The 19,662-nt window shown below is 48.0% G+C and overlaps 2 protein-coding genes across 4 annotated transcripts; one reads left to right on the top strand and one right to left on the bottom strand.

The window, feature by feature from the left end:
* Positions 1–6,597: 6,597 nt before the first annotated feature.
* LOC137590938 (nephronectin-like) lies at positions 6,598–12,239 on the bottom strand. Its single transcript, XM_068308806.1, has 13 exons — positions 11,574–12,239; positions 10,698–10,795; positions 10,470–10,562; positions 10,028–10,147; positions 9,571–9,690; positions 9,362–9,496; positions 9,180–9,254; positions 8,396–8,986; positions 7,834–7,917; positions 7,591–7,689; positions 7,328–7,508; positions 7,027–7,111; positions 6,598–6,932 (listed from the first exon to the last, which is right to left on the bottom strand). The coding sequence occupies exons 1-13, from the start codon at positions 11,642–11,644 to the stop codon at positions 6,849–6,851; spliced, it is 1,836 nt and encodes a 611-aa protein (XP_068164907.1). The 5' UTR covers positions 11,645–12,239; the 3' UTR covers positions 6,598–6,848.
* On the top strand, positions 10,471–19,560 carry LOC137590937 (atrial natriuretic peptide receptor 1-like). Of its 3 annotated transcripts, none has more exons than XM_068308805.1 (23): positions 10,471–11,013; positions 12,589–12,700; positions 12,801–12,933; positions 13,023–13,155; positions 13,232–13,336; positions 13,697–13,799; positions 14,125–14,270; positions 14,359–14,431; positions 14,521–14,665; positions 14,782–14,868; positions 15,018–15,161; positions 15,245–15,366; positions 15,580–15,718; positions 15,794–15,842; positions 15,927–16,028; positions 16,154–16,273; positions 16,357–16,450; positions 16,558–16,645; positions 16,864–17,003; positions 17,079–17,231; positions 17,303–17,401; positions 17,683–17,774; positions 18,898–19,560. In XM_068308805.1, the coding sequence occupies exons 2-23, from the start codon at positions 12,685–12,687 to the stop codon at positions 19,072–19,074; spliced, it is 2,460 nt and encodes an 819-aa protein (XP_068164906.1). In that variant the 5' UTR covers positions 10,471–11,013; positions 12,589–12,684; the 3' UTR covers positions 19,075–19,560. The 3 variants fall into 3 exon arrangements, with proteins under 3 accessions (XP_068164906.1, XP_068164905.1, XP_068164904.1); XM_068308804.1 differs by lacking the exon at positions 10,471–11,013 and adding an exon at positions 11,875–11,987; XM_068308803.1 differs by lacking the exon at positions 10,471–11,013 and adding an exon at positions 12,341–12,453.
* The last annotated feature ends 102 nt before the right edge of the window (positions 19,561–19,662 follow it).

Here is a 19,662-nt window from a genome sequence, read left to right on the forward strand (position 1 = left end):
CCAAAGCGAATCAGTTGCCTCCATCTAACCCTGTCTTCTGCATCCTCCTCTCTCCCACCAACTACCTTCATGTCCTCTTCCACTACATCCATAAACCTCCTCCTTGGTTTTCCTCTAGGCCTCCTGCCTGGCAGTTCAAAACTCAGCATCCTTCTACTAGTATATTCACTATCTCTCCTCTGGACATGTCCAAACCATCTCAGTCTGGCCTCTCTGACTTTATCTCCAGAACCTCTAACATGTGCTGTCCCTCTGATGTACTCATTCCTGATCCTATCCATCCTGGTCACTCCCAGAGAGAACCTCAGCATCTTCATCTCTGCTACCTCCAGCTCTGTCTCCTGTCTTTTCCTCAGTGACACTGTCTCTAGACCAAACAACATCGCTGGTCTCACCACAGTTTTTTAAGCCTTTCCTTTCATTTTAGCTGAAACTCTTCTATCACACATCACACCTGACACTTTCCTCCACCCGTTCCATCCTGCCTGTACACGCTTCTTCACCTCTTTTCCACACTCTCTATTGCTCTGGACTGTTGACCCCAAAGTACTTAAAGTCGTCCACCTTCTTGATCTCTTCTCCCTGTAACCTCACTCTTCCACTTGGGTTCCTCTCATTCACACACATGTACTCTGTCTTACTGCGGCTAACCTTCATTCCTCTCCTTTCCAGGACAAACCTCCACCTCTCTAGCTTCTCCTCCACCTGTTCCCTGCTCTCATTGCAGATCACAATGTCATCTGCAAACATCATAGTCCATGGAGATTCCTGTCTAACCTCGTCTGTCAGCCTGTCCATCACCATAGCAAACGAGAAGGGGCTCACAGCTGATCTCAGATGCAGTCCCACCTCCACCTTGAACTCCTCTGTCACACCTACAGCACACCTCACCACTGTCTTACAGTCCTCATACATGTCCTGCACCGCTCTAACATACTTCTCTTTCACGCCAGACTTCTTCATACAATACCACAGTTCCTCTCTGGGCACCCTGTCATAAGCTTTATCCATACAGTGATACCTCTAATTACGAATGTCTCTACTTATGAAATTTTATACTTACGAAATTTCTCAGCAGGAAAATATTACCTCTACTTATGAAAGAAATTTCGACTTACGTAATGTAAAAACACAGTATCGGCTGATACTCGAATCTCCCACATGTTGCTGCACGCAACATTCTCATAGTTGCTTTGCCATTGGCTATTACCTATTACGTATCTTCCTGGCATCCCATTGGCTAAGAGGGATGCCACTCCACCTCTGTGTGGATCTAGAACGGTGCTTATGGAGTGTCTCAGCATTAGGCACTCGACCCCATGAGGTGTTCTGATAGTTTTGCGCAAATATAAAAACTTCTTGAGTATGCATTCACTATGGACCCCTAGAAAGTGACGGAGAAAAGAGGAAAAGAAAAGACGAAGAGTTTTTTTGTCCATACAAACAAAGCAAGAGATAATAGAAGAGCATGAGAAAGGGATGCGTTTGGTTGATCTCGCCAAAGAATATGGCCAAAAATCTACAATCGCCATGTTATTTAAACAAAATTAAGTTTAAGGAGTTTAAGGCATCGCATGGGTGGTTGGAGAAGTTCAAAAGGAGGACTGGAGTTCACTCTGTTGTTTGGCATCGTGAGATATTCTTAACGCTATTCTTTGTTTTTTACGTTATGCTCAACTCTCATTTATTGTGTAATAATCTAATCGTAACATGTATTTGTTACATGTTTTGATGCATTTTTATGCTTCATAAAACATTTATGTCGGAATTTTTGTGGGCTTGGAACGGATTACTGCATTTGCATGGAAAATGCATCTCTACTTGGGGCGGCAGTGGCTCAGCGGTAGAGCAGATGTCTTGTAGACAGATCACCCCAACCATGGGCGGATCGAATCCCGCTCCCGCCAGGAGTGTGAGCTGACGGCGGGAGGTGTCAGCTCACCTCCCAGCCACTGCCGAGGCGCCCTTGAGCAAGGCGCCGTCCCCCCTACAAGCTGCTCAATTGGGGCGCGTTCCTGAAGCTGCTGCCCGTCACTCTACCTCCCTATGTGTGTTGTTTGATGTGTGTACTAACTGCTAACTGCATGCTTACAGGCCCCCCTGTGTGCTGTGTTTCACGGAGCCTGTGTATACACAGATTGACATAAAAACTAAAACAAAGAACACGTAAAAATACCTCAGTGACTATGTAATCCCCCTGCGGGGATTAATAAAGTGTACTTCTTCTACTTACGTAATTTTCTACTTACCTAATTTCTTCCAGAACCAATTAATTTCGTAAGTAGAGGTACCACTGTATCTACAAAAACACAATGCAGCTCCCTCTGTACTTCTCTTTCAACATCCTCAAAGCAAATACTGCATCTGTAGTACTCTTTTTTGGCATGAAACCATACTGTTGCTCACAAATACTCACTTCTGCCCTTAGTCTATCTTCCACTACTCTCTCCCATAACTTCCTTGTATGGCTCATCAGCTTTATTCCCCTGTAGTTGCCACAACTCTGTACATCTCCCTTTTTCTTAAAAATGGGCACCAGCACACTTCTCATCCATTCCTCAGGCATCTTCTCACTATCTAAGATCCTGTTGAACAATCTAGTCAGAAACTCTACTGCCACCTCTCCTAGACACTTCCATACCTCTACAGGTATATCATCGAGACCGACTGCCTTTCCACACTTCATCCTCTTCAATGCCCTCCTCACTTCATCCTGACTAATCTTTGCTACTTCTTGGTCCACAACAGTCACCTCTTCTAGTCTTTGTTATCTCTCATTTTCCACGTTCATCAAGTCTTCAAAGTACTCTTTCCATCTTCCCATCACACTACTGGCACCTGTCAATAGACTTCCGTCCCTATCCTTAATCACTGTAACCTGCTGCACGTCCTTCCCATCTCTATCTCTCTGTCTTGCCAACCGGTATAGATCAGTCTCTCCCTCTTTACTGTCCAACCTATACAAGTCATCATAAGCCCCTTGTTTGGCCTTTGTGACCTCTACTTTCACCTTATGCTGCATCTCCCTGTACTCTTGTCTACTCTCCTCAGTCCTCTCAGTGTCCCACTTCTTCTTAGCTAACCTCTTTCTCTGTATACACTCCTGGACCTCCTCATTCCACCACCAAGTCTCCTTATCTACTTTCATCCCAGATGAAAGTACTGTCCTACGTGTCTCCCAGATCTCATTAGCTGCAGTTGTCCAGTCATCTGGACGCACCTCCTGACCACCCAGAGCCTGTCTTAACTCCTTCCTAAAGGTCCTGCAACAGTCTTCCTTTTTTAGCTTCCACCATTTCGTCCTCTGCTCAGCCTTTCCCCTCTTCCTTTTCTTCACCACCAGAGTCATCCTACACACCACCATCCCTTGCTGTTTAGCTACACTCTCGCCTACCACCACTTTGCAGTCGCTGATGTCCTTCAGATTACACCGTCTACACAAAATGTAGTCTATACCTGTGTGCTTCTACCTCTACTCTTATAGGTCACCTTATGTTCCTTCCTCTTCTGAAAGAAAGTATTCACTATAGCCATTTCCATCCTTTTTGCAAAGTCAACTACCATCTGTCCTTCTGCGTTCCTCTCCCGGATACCAAACCTGCCCATCACCTCCTCATCACCTGTGTTTCCTGCACCATCATGTCCATTGAAGTCTGCACCAATGACAACTCTCTTACTTCAAGGTATGCTCTGCATCACTTCATCAAAGTTCAACCAGAATTTCTCCTTCTCCTCCAGCTCACATCCTACCTGTGGAGCATCGCCACTAACAACATTGAACATCACACCTTCGATTTCTTGCTTCATACTCATCAATCTATCCGACACTCTTTTTTACCTCCAGAACAATCCTAACAAAGTCCTCCTCCAAGATAACTCCTCCTCCATTTCTCTTCCTATCTGCACCATAATGGAACAACTTGAAACCTGCTCCCAAACTTCTATCCTTGCTACCTTTCCACCTGGTCTCCTGCACACACAGTATGTCTACCTTCCTCCTCTGCATCATGTCAACCAACTCTCTACCTCTTCCTGTCATTGTTCCAACATTCAACGTCCCTACTCTCAGTCCTATACTCTTGGCATTCCTCTTCTCTCTCTTCCTAAGAACACACTTTCCTCCTCTCATTCTTCGAACAACAGTAGTCCAATTTCCACCGGCACCCTGCAGGTCAACAGCACCGATGGCGGTCGTTGTTAACTCGGGCCGCGACAGATCCGATATGGAAGTCATAGATTTGATTCACGTTTGATTTGGCAAAAGTGTACGTTGGATGCCCTTCCTGACACAACCCTCTGTATTTATCCGGGCTTGGGACCGGCACAATAAGACACCGGCTTGTGCCCTCTTGCAGCTACATTAGCAGCAGTAGTAGTATTATGACAGTAGTAATAGTAATATAGTAGCAGTAGTAGTAGTTTTGCATTAGTAATAAAGTAGTAATAATAGCAATAGTTTACTGCCAGAAATACTGTTATCATAAAAGAACCAATCAGAGCTGAACAGTGAGCTAAGTGGACGCCTCATCAGTCGCTGTTTCCTATACATGAATTGACCAGTTCCTATTCCTGTAGTTTGTTGGAGCTGCTTCTCCCCCTGCTGGACACAAGTGGACACCACAAGAGAGCAGCTGACCAATACATTCATTCACCTTCAGCACCCGCTTCATCTGCTGTCGCGGGTATGACTGGGGGCATGAGGCAAGTTACAACCCAGGCGTGATGCCAGTGCATCACATACTTTGTAGAAGAAACAAAAAATCATGCACGTGCACACGCACACATAGAGCGTCCTGGAGCAGCTGGTGGGGTTAGTGAACTGATTTCCCTCAAGACTCTGGTCCAGTATAAGTACTTCCTCTGTGATCTTCTGTAGTAGAAGTACATCCTCTGTGACGTACTGCAATATAAGTACAGTGGTACCTCTACTTACGAAATTAATTGGTTCTGGAAGAAATTTCGTAAGTAGAAAATTTCGTAAGTAGAGACGGTTTTCCGTGCAAATGCCCTAATCTGTTCCAAGCCCCCCAAAATTCAGACATAAACGTTTTAAAAAGCATAAAAATGCATCAAAACATGTAACAAATACATGTTACAATTACGTTATTACACAATAAATGAGAGTTGTGCTTAATGTAAAAAACAAAGAGTAAAGAATAAAATTGATGGTCATTGACCTTTTAACAGCTGTCCTCATTGTTTTTTGCCCTCTTTGGTTCATGTGCTAGTTGCCTCACCATGCCGAACAACAGACTGAATTCCAGTCCTCCTTTTGAACTTCTCCAACCACCCACGTGATGCCTTAAACTCCTTAAACTTCCTTTTGTTTTAATAACGTGGCGATTGTAGCTGCGTTACGGCCATATTCTTTGGCGAGATCAACCAAATACATCCCTTTTTCATGCTTTTCTATTATGCTTTTCTTGCTTTGTTTGTACGGACAAAAAACCTCTTTTCTTCATCTTTTCTTTTCCTCTTTTCTCCGTCACTTTCTTAGGGTACCTAGCGAATACTCAAAAAGTTAAGATATTTGCGTAAAACTATCAGAACACCTTATGGGTCGAGGGACGAATGACGAGGATGCTGCATAGACACGTATCTAGCTATACAGAGGTCCCTCTTAGCCAATGGGATGCCAGGAAGATGCTAGGTAATAGCCAATGGCAGAACAGCCATAAGAATGTTGCGTTCAGGAACCTTCGGAGCTGCGAGTAGCAGCCCGTACTGTATTTTTACCTTTCGTAACTTGAAATTTCTTTCGTAACTAGAGGCAATATTTTACTGTTGAGGCGTTTCGTAAGTAGAAAATTAAGTATGTAGAGACATTCGTAAGTAGAGTTACCATTGTACTCTGTGACGTACTGCAGTACAAGTCTTCGTCCAGCAGGGAGCAGTCTTGTCTCCTCAGGTCTGTGTTACTGTCTTAGGGTTGTAATCCGCAACAGACACAAGGGGCCTATAGGCATGCAGTAGAGTGGCGGGCAGATCCGTTGTGGTACACCCTAATGAGCAGCTTGTGAAGGGAATGGCGCTTTGCTCAAGGGCGCCTCGGCAGTGCTCGTTTTGGAGTGTGAGCTGACACCTTCCACTGTTAGCTCACACTCCGAATTGACTGGGCGGGAGTGGGAATCTAACTGTCAATCTTATGATCATTGGACGACCTGCTCTACTGCTCGCCGCAGCCACCCCTGATGATTATAGGGCGAGCAGGAACCACAGCTCTGACTCTTCCATAAATTTAGGAATCTGTGGCTCTTGCAGGAAAGCACCAATCAGTTGGCTCCACCCTTCAGGGTGTGTGTCTCTGAAGCAGATGTTGGACATGCCCATCAACTGACGGGTCACTGCCCTCCTAGCGCTGCAACTTCCTGCAGAAGTCAGAGGTGGAGACGAACTCCACGACCGGCGTCTGTCATAAAACAGGTTCAGTCACCAACAGCAGGTTTTAGGTTCATAGCATCACGCTAACAAAGTTTGGCATCTTATATGTCTGGTGTAGTTAATCTGCTCTTATACTATACTTTATTCATGCTGCCTGCAGAAAACGTTTATCAGACGATCACATGTTCAGAGGAGCAACAACATCACACGAAACTTCGTTTGACTTTATTCTATGACATATTGATGTATAAATACTACAAATCATTAACGTGACAGCGATAAAAAACAGGTTCAATGTGTCTAGGCTAACTTTACATGATGCTCAAAATGCTCAAACGCTCCTTTGTAGTGTCATAGCAAACATTAGCTTATGTCTCCTTTGTAGCGGCAAGTGTCTTCCAACTCATCCATGATTAAGGTCCACTCCTCATCTGATGTGAAGGCGACTGTGGGATGTTGTGATGTCATCAACACGTCCCCCGTTTCACGGTGACATCATCGACAGCGATTGGACCCGTTCGTCCTTTCCGCCGCTCGGCCCTCAGCAACACCTGACGACACACGGCAGGTGACAGACCCATAAGCCCCACCCTCTGCTCCCACAACAACCAGCTGAGGGTCAAAGGTCACAGGCATGATTCTTACCTTGTCCCGAGGGTGCATTGTCACGGTAACCTGCGTGCGTCTCCAACCATGTCCACCTGTCCTGCCCCAGAGGGCAGAGCTAGACCTGCATGAGCCAATCAAACAAAAACAAACAAATGCCAAAGCTTTATTTAATCTGCTTGTTTGTGTTTACATGTTTGCAATAAACATGCAAACTTGTCCTCTTACTCTCAATCAGGTGACTCACAGCGACCAATGGGACGCAGAGAAGAGCGTTCTTCCTGTATATTTAACTGAATGACCTTAAAGTGACATGACTGAATGTGATTGGCTGAGCTACCTTTGTTCTCTCCTTTTGACAAACAGCTGAAGCACGCCCACATGATGCCCCGACAACCAATGGGAGAAAGAGAAACACAAGTCGCCATGGCTCCACTGTGGGACAGTCTGTATAGCCAATCGAGCACCGCGAATGCTCTTCTGTCCCGCCTTCAGCTCTTGGACAGACAGGTACCGCCCACCTACAGACAAAACATTTGACCTTGTGATCGGTTGTGTTACTGATACATGATGCAAACTTTAGTGATGTTAGACGAGGTCGACCTGCAGGGCTGGGGGGCGTCTCCCAGTGGAGGTCTCCTTCTTCCTCACTCGTCCAATCACACAGTCCCTGGTCGAACGTACAGCGGAGCTCGCCGACGTCTGTGATGGACAGAACCAGAGACATTCAGGACCTGTTACCACAACAACACATCAACTTTAGTTGTGTTTTGTCTGTCTGTCAAATTGCATTCTGCGTCAGTGACACCTAAGGTAACCGTGACAACCACCCCAACAAGCACTCACTGGGATCGTCTCCAGCGTCCTCCGCTGTGGTCCCCAGTTCGACGTCAAAATCCAACACCTGGTGTCGTCCCGGTTGACGTGGGACTGACAAACAGACATGCCCATCAACACATGAGGCCATAGTAGTGGTGCTACAGACGGTTGTAGTAAAGCTGCAGTAATAGCAGCAGTAATGGTACTATAAAGGGTTGTATTATAATTTTTGTAATAGCAGTAGTAATGATACTACAGTGGGATGTATTATAGCTGTAGTAGTAGCATTAGTAAAATCGTACTATTGTGGGTTGTAGTACTGCTGCAGTAATAAAAGTAGTAATGGTAGTACAGTGGGTTGCAGTGAAGTTGTAGTCATAGCAGCAGTGGTAGCTGCAGCACTAGTAGTAGTCCTGTTACTACAGTCAGTTGTTGTAAAGCTGTAGTTATAGCTGTAGTAATAGTGCTACAATGAGTTATAGTACAGCTGTAGGAATAGCAGTAGTACTGGTACTACAGTGGGTTGTAGTATAGCTGTAGTAATAGCAACAGTTATGGTACTACAGTTGGTTTTAAACTCAGCACTTACTGTGAACATCTCCTCGCTGCCTGTGAATCACCTCCTCCTTGATCGTATTGGTCGATACCAGAGAGCTGCTTGTCATAGAAGGAGCCATCGTTGGAGTACTACTCGTAGTAATGCTAGCAGTAATGCTAGCATTAATGCTAGCAGCTGAAGTATCTGTTCCAGCTGTAATAGTCACAGTCGGAGCAGGTGTACCTCTTGAAGTATTTGTGGTAGAAATAGTAGCAGTATTAGGTATAGTAGTATAAGGTCTAGTAGTATTAGTATTAGGTATAGTAGTATAATGTCTAGTAGTAGTAGTAATAGGTATAGTAGTATAAAGTCTAGTAGTAATAGGTCTAGTCAAAGTAGGTCTAGTAGCACTAGAAGTAGTAGTAGGTCTACTTGTTGTAGTAGCTCTACTAGTAGTAGTAGGTATAGTAGTACTAGTAGGTCTAGTTGTAGTCGTAGAAGACCTACTACTACTAGTAGTGGGATTAGTAGTAATACTAGTGGTAGTAGTAGGTCTAGTATTACTATTTGTGGTCATAGTTTTTGCAGGCGTTGTACTTTTACTTCTTGGTCTTTGTGGCTCTACTTTAACTTTGAGAAGAGCTGAAAGAAAACAGATAGACTTCACAGTAAAAGTACTTCATTGAATTAAAAGTACTTAATTCCTACAGTATTATGAATTTACCTGTAGGACCAGCTCAAACAGTTTGAAGGAGCTTCATTTCAGCTCTCATTAGCAGTAGCTAGCCAGCATGCGTAAACTAACACAAGTAACTAGCTAATAAGGTGTGGTCACCTGAACAACGGCCATCTTTACACCTGCAGTTTGGAGAGGATGGGTTCAGAGAGCAGAACGGGCGAGAGTCCTTATCTGAGAGGGAGAGAGAGAGAGAGAGAGAGAGAGAGAGAGAGAGAGAGAGAGAGAACTATAATTCTGTGTGTGGACTACCTCTCCCAGAATCCTCCAAGATGCCTCACCGATGCAGCTGTAGCGCCCGCCAGTGAGCGTCAGCTTGAAGCCCAGGTGACATTTACACAGAAAGCTGCCAAACGTGTTCACACACTTCCTGCGCCGAGGACACACGCCGCCGCCTGACACACACTCGTCTACGTCTGCAGAGGGAGGGTGGGGGTGTGTGAGCTACATTGCCTCTGTCACCTGGTGACACGCAGGAACGCTGACTCACCCACACAAGTGCGGCGGTCCGGGCCCAGGCGTAACCCTGGAGACGGACAGGTGCAGCGCACCGCCCCCTTGGTGACCTCACAGCCATACTGACAGTTAGCATGGTAGCAGGTGCGAGCATCTGCAGGCACGAACGTAGAGAAATCAGCGCGAGCTAGCAACTGTGCAAGCTAGCAATGATGGCTTAAGGAGTTAGCTGCTAACTGGTTAGCATGGACAAAAGCTAACATGGTAATGAGGAACAACATGGCAGCAGATTAGCTGCTCTGTTTAGCAACAGCAGCTGTTAGCTCGCATCCACAAACTGACTCAGTGGGAGCTAAGAAGCTACCATAACAAGTTAGCAATGGTGACCATGCTAACTGGTGATTGCTGAACAAATATACCTGCACCACATGGTTCAGTGCAGCCATGCAGAGTGTGTGTCTCTGTGTGTGTGTGTGTGTGTGTGTACTTACTTCTGCAGCTGCCATCAAGGTGTGGTGTGTATCCATCCTGACAGAAACACTTGTAGCTGCCCGGTGTGTTCATGCAGCGGTGTTTACACGGTCTAGGGTTCACGCCACACTCATTCAGGTCTGACACACAAACACAGGCACGCACACACGAACGCGCACACACACACACACATACACACACACTGTGTCTAACAGGGTCAAAGGTTAAACCTACACGTTGACAGGAGTGAAAACAAACTGACAGCCCCACCAGATTGATTAATGTGTGTGCGTGTGTGTGTGTGTGTGTGTGTGTGTGTGTGTATGTGTGCGTGTGTGTGTGTGTGTAGGAGGGGTCTTCAGGTAAAACATGCCTTTGCAATTCAAACATGCATGACAGGAATGTGTCTCAGAGGCATGATGGGAAATGAAATCAGTGTCACACACACATACACATAGTTACCGTGGTTACAGGCCTTGCCCGTGTATCCTGGGTAACATCTGCATCTGTCTGGTCCAACACAATCGCCATGTTTACAACCCTGTTGACAGTGAGCTGCACACACACACACGCAACACGCACACACCATATTTATATGTTGGTTATATAGCCCCAAAAAGGGGTGGAGCTAATGTCAAGTACATTTAACAACAAACATTCAGTATGATGTGTGTGTATGTGTGTTCTCACGCTGACAGCGCCCTCCGTCTGTCTGTCTCCAGCCCCAGCAACACTCCACACTGTTGCCATAGCGACACAGACCATCAGACAGCCCCAGCTCAGCCCAGCTGTAACAGAACCAGAACCTTCAGGTCACTGGATCAGCAGCTCTTCCTGTCCTGGACTGTCAAAATAAGAGCGTGACAGAACCCGGGGCTCCTGTCAGAATAAGAGTCCAGTGAGCCCCTGTCTTCAGATCTGGTTCAGACCAGTTCCCCTGACGCCTCCTGCTTCCTGCTGCCTGTCTGAACATGACGGACATCAGAGGAGGAGCAGGAGGAGGAAGGTAGGTCCTCATCCTCACATACCTCCTTTGTTCCTCGTTTCCTCTCGTCTGGATTGGGTTTGCTTCCCACAACCCCCCAGGATCATTTAAACATGGAGCAAAGAGCATGGAGTAAACAGAGTAAATAAATGTAAATAAGGACCCTCTGGTGGTCCTGGTGGACCACTGGTGGTCCTGGTGGACCACCAGAGACCAGATCAGGGTCCTGTGTCAACGAGGGTCAGATCTGGATCCAGTTCACGTCAGAACACGACAACACAATGCCACAGGAAGTCCATCAGAACATCAGACCTGACCACCTGTGACATCACAGCTCCATCTGTCAGTTTGTTTTCCTGCTCACCTCATCAACAAAAGAAGGAAACAAATGAAGGGAACAAAGAAAGGAGACAACACAGAGCTGTTAGAACGGAGCACGGACTGATTTGGTTCTGATCACAGCATTGGTTATCTGTTATGACGCGTTATGCGGCGACATAGAACCAGAACCAGAACCAGAGCCGGAAACGCCGGGAGGTAGAGATGGACTCATTAGGTCGTGACTACAACCAGAACCTGACCTGCTGGGGTCCAGACAGTGGCTCCGGCTCCACATGCAGACCAGAAGAACCAGGATGAACCGGATCAGCATGGTCCTCGTTCAGGGAACTGGAACCCGGATTAATCCCGGACCGGGACCGGGAGCCGTTATGAACGAGGCTCGGCGGGTGGAATCAAAGACGAGCGGAGAAACGTCATCAACTCTGTAGTTTCTGGTTCTCTTTCAAAGTCAGTCTGTGACGTGGGGGCGCGCGCGTGGACGCGGGTGTTTCAATAAAGCGGGTTCGAGGTGAAGAACAAACCCGTTCGCTTCGCGGTGCAGAGCGCGAGCCGCCGGAAAAAAAAGTGCGTCCTCGCGCACTCTTGGGGAGTCGCGTGCCTGTCGGAACGGACGGGCTCAGGAATGACGTCACGGACAGACACCGCTGGCGCGTGTAGGTGTTGCTACTACGTTCATTAGCTGGCAAGAAGTACAACAGAGTGCTACTGCAGTACAAATACTACAGGAAATACAAGTACTAAAAGTATTAAAAATACTACAGGTACTACAAATATTACAGGGAATAGAAATACTCCAGGTACTCTAATTGGAGACTTTCAAGTGGTCCTCCTGTTAAATGGAGTGAGTCTTCCATCACTTCCACAAACCTGAAGGTTCTGGTGTTCACCACCAGAGGGCAGAAAACACGAGATACACCTACCTCCCCCCCTCTCCCCTCTTCCACCCCCACTCTCTCTCTCCTCCACCTGTCCTCTCAGTCTTAATTCAGCTCCGGATGAGCACCGACACCGACTGACCTGTCTCTATCTCTTCCAGTCTGTCTTTCGTCTTGTCTGTCTCTTCCTGTCTATCTCTTCCTGTCTTTCAGCATCATGGACAAACTTTGGGTTCTACTCTGGGTTAGTCCATCGATCGTTTGTTTGGTTTCATTGGTCATTGATGATGAATCATTTATTACTGATCGTGGTGGAGCTGACTTTAGGGAGTGAGCTGACGTGACTATTGACGATCAATCAGCTGACTGTTGTGTTCAGGTGTGCATCTGTTGCATCCGTCCAGTGAGCTGCTGGCACGACCTGGACAACAGAGAGTACGACTGCTGGCCTCTGGACCAACCCGACGAGTACAACATGATCAGCTGTGGAGGTGAGCCTGTCACACACACACACACACACACACACACACATACACACACACACACACACACACACACACACACACGAGCGACCCTGTCTCCCCCTCCCAGGTCTGGAGATGGCCTGGGTGGTCCGGCCCCCGGAGACGGTGAAGACCGGCGAGGTGTTCGGCGTCACATACTCAGTGACGGCCACAGACTCGTTCTACCACTGGGCCGTTAGGAACCAGGTCTTTCCCCACAGGTGAGTTTGACTGCAATTGTTTTCCAACTGGTTCCAATGGACCAGAACTACGGGAACCGCACCCCCTGATATCTGCTGGTTCTGTCCAGTTCCATCGTGGACGCAGCAACAGCTCGGACCTTCTGTGAAAATCACGACTGTCCAGCCAACTGGAAAGACGCTGACGGGGACAACTGCTGCATCCACCACGCCAACATCCACTCCTGCCCACTTGCGTACATGGTACATACCTATTCTGGACCCATGTACAGCCTCTAGATTGGATCTGAAGTAACTGTCCTCTTGTTCCTCCTGTCAGATGTCAGAGAGTATCTGTGGCCCCTGGATTCCTGACGATGGAAAAATCTTCACACACACCATCTCCACGTCTGGCAAGATGACCCAGACCAACTGGACCGCCAAGGTAATGGCAGGGTCCGACCCAGTCAGAGTCCAAAGAAACACCCGTCTGTTTGGAGCTTCAAGGTTTCCATTCTGATTTTGGTTGTGTGGAGCCAACGTGAGACAGAGTGGAGCCTCATTTGCTCTGAAAGTCTTAATGTCCATCAACAGATGAAGTCTCAAAGAGCTCCATGTTGGTTTTCCAGGAAAATCCTCCTGCTATCTGACTAGCTTCAGCGCTAAGAAGTGTCTCTGTTCATCTCCCTGTTGATATCCTTGTATGCAGACGACACATTTCTTTGTAGAAGAAATGTTTCTGGTTTTGTTACTGACCAAACTCTGTGTCTGGAGGTGGATTTTGACCCCTTGCTCTGTCTTGCAGGTGGTCCTGGTCCATGCAGGCTTGACCTCCTTGATTGCTCACATACGAGTCGGTCGCATGCAGGTTGCTCTAGAAGCCAAAACGACAGTCCATCCTGCTGCGGGTACGTCTGGGTTCACGTCCTAGCTGCTAACACCAGGGTCAGGAGGGAGGTGTTGTGGATCATGATCCGTTGCGATTGGACCTGAGCACAACAACTAGACAGGACCATTAGCTGTTAGCTGTTATAGAAACATTTGGCAACACATGTGCATTGATTGGTTGGAAACATGAGCCACGTCTGAATTCAACATTTCTTATGGGGGTGCTAAAGGCTAGCTGCTGAGACCTGACCTGTCATAAAAGTGCTGGCTGATCTAGTTCCAGGTGGTCCAAATAAAAGGAAAGCACAATGATTAGCTTTGTGACCATTTGTTTTCCTGTTTAAGTCTGTGGCGATGGCTTCTGTGAGGAGGCGGAGCTTTGTTCCACCTGTCCAGCTGATTGTGGTGAATGCCCAATGACCCCAGCGACGAAGCTAGCCATTAGCCTGCCGCTCAGTCTACTGGTTGTCTGCGTCATCCTGACTGCCATGGTGAAAAGCTGACAACACAAACGCTAATAGGAAGTGACCTGACCTCCCAGAATCCCTCAGTGACATGCCCAGTGTGTGTGTTTTGTAGTGGTTGAGGTACCAGAAACAGAAGCTGCTGTGGGATGAGAGTTGGATCATCGACTTCAACGCAATCAAACCAGGTAGTGGACCTGGTGTGAGGTGGACCTGGTGTGAGGTGGACCCGGTGTGGCGGTAACATGAGCCCCTCCGCTTCTTGTGTTGCCTATAGACCAAGAAGCCCGTGTGACCACTGCCAGCATGATGAGCGTGCCGGTCGGGAACAGTGACAGTAACACCAGCTGCGTCACCGCCCTCGGCTCCTACACTGGGCAACCAGGCAACCGCAAGACCCCCTTCACCTGCACCGGGATATAGTAAGTCCCCCTGTCAGGTCTGTGGGCGGCGGCTTCCACAAATGGGGGTATGGTTTCATCTGATGTGAATGCATCTGATTGGACAAACCTTGTGACTGACCCCCCACCCCCATCAGTGACGGCAGGACGGTCGCCATCAAGAGGGTCCAGGTCAAAACCTTTTCCCTATCCAAGACCATCAGACAGGAGGTCAAACAAGTCCGGTAAAACACACACACATGCACGCACGCACGCACGCACGCGCACACACACACACACACACACACACACACACACACACACGCACACACACACACACACACGCACACACCATCTGATGTATCACATGCAACATTTTGACCCCTGCTTTCAGGGAGCTAGATCACCCCAACCTGTGCAAGTTCATCGGGGGGTGTGTTGAAGTACCAAACGTTGCCATAGTAACGGAGTACTGCCCAAAGGGGAGCCTTAACGACGTTCTTCTCAATGAAGAGATCCCTCTGAACTGGGGCTTCAGGTATGCTGGAGGAGGTCTGGATCATATGACTTACCTGCTCATGTAGTCTAGGATCAAAAACTACCAGGTCTTCACTCCTGCAGGTTCTCCTTTGCCACTGATGTCGCCAGAGGGATGTCCTACCTCCACCAGCACCGCGTCTGCCATGGGCGCCTGACCTCCCTCAACTGTGTCCTGGACGACCGCTGGGTCTGCAAGATAACAGGTGAAATAGTCCAGGTTCACGCGGTGAAACAGTCCAGGCCCACACAGCGAAACAGTCCAGGTCTACACAGTGAAACAGCTCAGGTTCACGCAGTGAAACAGTCCAGGTTCACACAGTGAAACAATCAAGGTTTACGCATTGAACCAAGTTCATGCATTGAAACAGTCCAGTTTCATGTATTGAAACAGTCGAGGCTTTTCTCTGTCTCGTCAGATTACGCACTGAAGACATATCGCCGAGATGACAGGGCTGAGCCTCTTTCCACCTATCAGCAGAGACTGTTGGAGGTCTACACGCCCCCTGAATTCCACAGCTCAAACATGGAGGTGACGCTGGCTGGAGACGTGTTCAGGTACCAAATGGTTCTGTCTATGGACATGAGCCCTCTGACCTGATGCTAAGGGATGTCACACGCTCCTTTCCCCAGCTACTCCATCATCCTGCTGGAGATCGCCACGCGCAGCGACCCGGTCCCGGTGAGTGGGCTGCCTGACGGTGACATGACTCGTGAAGGTTGTGTTTGACGTTCCCTTTAGGTTGTGTGTTCTGCTGTCCTGCAGGTGGAGGAGTCCAACCTGGAGAGCTCCTGGTGTCCTCCTCTCCCGGAGCTGATCTCCAGTAAGCCTGACAACACCTGTCCCTGTCCCGCTGACTACGTGGAGGTGTGTCCACCCGGCAGCTAACATTAGCATATTAGCTGATCACAACGTTCTCTCTTCCAGTAAGGCTAATCCTCCTGACTTTTTACCTTTCTTGCAATGTGTTTGTCCCACCTGTGATTCTGCAGCTCATCCGACGCTGTCGCTCCTCAAACCCCGCCCACCGACCCACCTTTGACCAAATCAAGAAGTTCGTCCACCGTATCAACCCAATCAAAGTCAGCCCGGTGGACATGATGATGAACCTGGTGATGAAGCGTTTCACTCACAACCATCAGCTGATCAGCTCCACCAGGATCCCAGAGGCACGACTGTTGTTTGTTTGTTTCAGATGGAGAAGTATAGCAAACACCTGGAGGTGCTGGTGGCTGAACGGACCCAAGACCTCATGCACGAGAAGCAACGGACAGACCGGCTGTTATACAGTAACACACATGCCTGTCTTACACACACGCCTGTATCATGCAAGCTGGCCATGTTTTAGTTGGTGCTTAAACTACACCAGTACTAAAGTACACCTGTACTTCTTCAGGTATGCTTCCAAAGCAGGTGGCGGATGACCTGCGTCAGGGAAAACCGCTGCAGGCTCAGAGCTATGTCAGCGCCACAGTCTTCTTCAGGTACGTCAGACAGGAAGTGTCTTTCTCGACAGGAAGTCAGTGAGTTCAGGTCAGGTATTCAATCAGCATATCATTACCACCTGTAAAAACCAGCTTAGACACTTTTCCTTGCCACGTTGGCGACACATTAAACATGACTCTGCGTTATACTGTAACTGGTCTGCTAGGACTCCTTCATGTGCGCGTGTGTGTTTGTGTGTGTATGTGTGTGTGTGCAGTGACATTGTGGGCTTCACACAGCTGTCCAGCAGCAGTACCCCCTACCAGGTTGTGGACTTCCTCAATAAGCTCTACACGACGTTCGATGACATCATCGACAATTACGATGTCTACAAGGTGGAAACAATTGGAGACGCCTGTGAGCGACACACACTTCCTGCACAATAGCTCTGCCTCTGGGACAGTGGCATGACCGCTTTGTGTTCCTGTGCAGACATGGTGGTGTCCGGCATTCCACGGGAGAACGGGATCCTCCATGCCTCTGAGATCGCTAGCATGGCGCTAGACCTGGTGGGCGTGTGCCGCACCTTCAGGATCCCCCACAGACCCAACACCCAGCTGCAGATACGAGCAGGGATCCACTCTGGTACGCCGGCCCACAACCCCACCACGGGCCGTGGTGGGACGCCTGTGTAACGTCTGCCTGTTGGCCTGCAGGTCCGGTGGTGGCGGGCGTGGTCGGGACCAAGATGCCTCGCTACTGCCTGTTTGGAGACACGGTCAACACGGCTTCCAGGATGGAGTCCAACAGCCTGGGTGAGCCCCGCCTCCGACATGGTGTAACCGTGGTAACCATTAGCAGTAGGTCACATGTAGCTGGGAGCCAATGAGAAGGCAGGAATGTCCGGTTGTAAGCGAAGAATTTTGAGTTTAAACCAGGCTTAGTCACCATGGCAACAGATGCTTCTCTTTTCAGCATGTCCCCATTCGGCGTTGCCACATAAACGATTAGCCCTACAGCTAGCACCTGCGATAACGAGTGTAGGCTAATGATGCTAACCTATGCTAACTAGCTTCCCCCTCCTCTGACTGTCCAGCTCTGAAGATCCAGTGCAGCTCCAGTTCCTTCTACCTGCTGGAGGAAGTGGGAGGGTACCTCCTGGAATGTAGGGGGACGCTGCAGGTCAAGGTGAGCTCAGCACTGGGAACTAGGGGAGCACTGGGAACACTGGGAACACTGGGAGCACTAGGAGGACTGGGAGCATGAGGCCCCGTCCACACGTAGCTGGGTCTTTTTGAAAACGCTTTTTATTTCCTACGATTAGGCCTTTCGTCCACATGACAACACGTTTCAGGGACAACAGGGACAACCGAAACTTTTTCGGTCCGGGTACGTCTTGCCTGCGACGAAAACAACTGATACGTTATGTGTGTGACCTGTGTTTACCTGTACAAACAGAATAGACGGAGTTAAAATTGCAAAAACGATACTGCAGGCATTTTTTAGTCATTTTGTTGATTCAATCCCGAGTGCTGCTGCTTCACATTGAGTTCAGATGGAGGACGGCAATTTTCTGACGTACAACCGTTCCACATTGAAGACACGTTTATAAACATGTTTGACAGTTGAATATTTGTTCATGTGTTTTTTCTTTATGAGTCATAACGTTTATACTTGTATATTTCTTAATCGCCCCGTCTCTGTCTGTGTCAGTCCTCATCTCGTTTTCCAAGGAACTCTGTTTTTATGTAAATGACAATAAAATTCATTCGTTCATTCACGTTCCTCGCTAAAGACGCATATGCCAGTTCTGGGTCAGACTGCCTGCTTGTGGGAGAATTCTGGAATGAAGGTTGTCCTCCAGGAGGAACGGCGTGAATTTCCATGTCCCAATCCTCACCCCTGTTGTTAAGGAGTTGTTCTGCTTAAAAATGTTTTTACCAACGCACTGATGCTGTTACGTGTGGACGGAGATTTTTTGGAAATCATGTCGTGTGCACACACATTTTTTTCTAAGCGGAAGAAAAAAAGATGCATATTCAAAAAGACCCGGCTACGTGTGGAAGGGGCCTGAGAATCACTGGGAGCATCAGTAGCACTAGGAAACAGTAGAAGCGCTGGGAACACTGGGAACACGAAGAACACTCAAATTGAAATTAAAAAAAACTTTATATGTCCCCAAGGGGCAATTGAAGGCACATATAGCAGCAAATTTTTTAGCCAACACTAAATTACACAATAAACAGATGGGAGCACTGGGAGCAGTAGGAGCAGTAGGAGCTGGCCACTCACACGTGGGCATGTCCAACAGGGGAAGGGCGACATGGTGACCTACTGGCTAGAGGGAAAAATGCCTCTGGGCTGTCAGGACGCCAACGGCAAGACAACCAGACGTGTCACCATGGAGACGGAAGTGGGGAGAGACGGAGGAACGAACTTGTCACCGCCAGGGCTCCTGAAGGATGACCTCCTGGATCCTGTGCTGTGATGTCATCAGCGTGACATCATCATGTGACGGTGTAGATGCCATAGAAATGTGGAAACCGTGTATCAGCTGCTCTTAAAGGAACAGCTCATCTGACCATTAAAAGCCCCATAGCAACTGTTTCAGCATATTAGCATGTGTTCGCTGTCAGAAAGGGTATTCTAAGTTAAAGCTGTTAGCGTTACAAACGGTGTAAACTTTTAAAGTCTTTGAAACTTTATATTCTTTACTAGAGGTGAAATTAGTAAGTACACTTCTTGACATCTGTCCAGTGTTAGTTAGTAAACATCTTTACATCTGTCCAGCATTAGTTACTAAACATCCTTGTGTCTGTTCAACCTGTTCTAAACTCTGTGACTGCGTTAAAAGCCGGACGGACAGATCCATCCGCCATTGTTCTTGTGAACGTTTTGAACGTTTAAACCAACAAGAAGAGACTGGATGAATAACAGGAATATTAATAAGATGCCTGCGAGGGGTTGGCAGGGTTGGGGTGTTTCGAATGCGATGCTAACACAGTATGAACCAATCTGTTTTTCTGCTTTCCTGCTGGTTAGTTTTGGCCGCTGCAGGCTTCCATGCCTCTGTCAC

This window comes from Antennarius striatus, chromosome 23 (genome assembly GCF_040054535.1).
Source record: "Antennarius striatus isolate MH-2024 chromosome 23, ASM4005453v1, whole genome shotgun sequence".
In the NCBI taxonomy this organism is placed as follows: Eukaryota; Metazoa; Chordata; class Actinopteri; order Lophiiformes; family Antennariidae; genus Antennarius; species Antennarius striatus.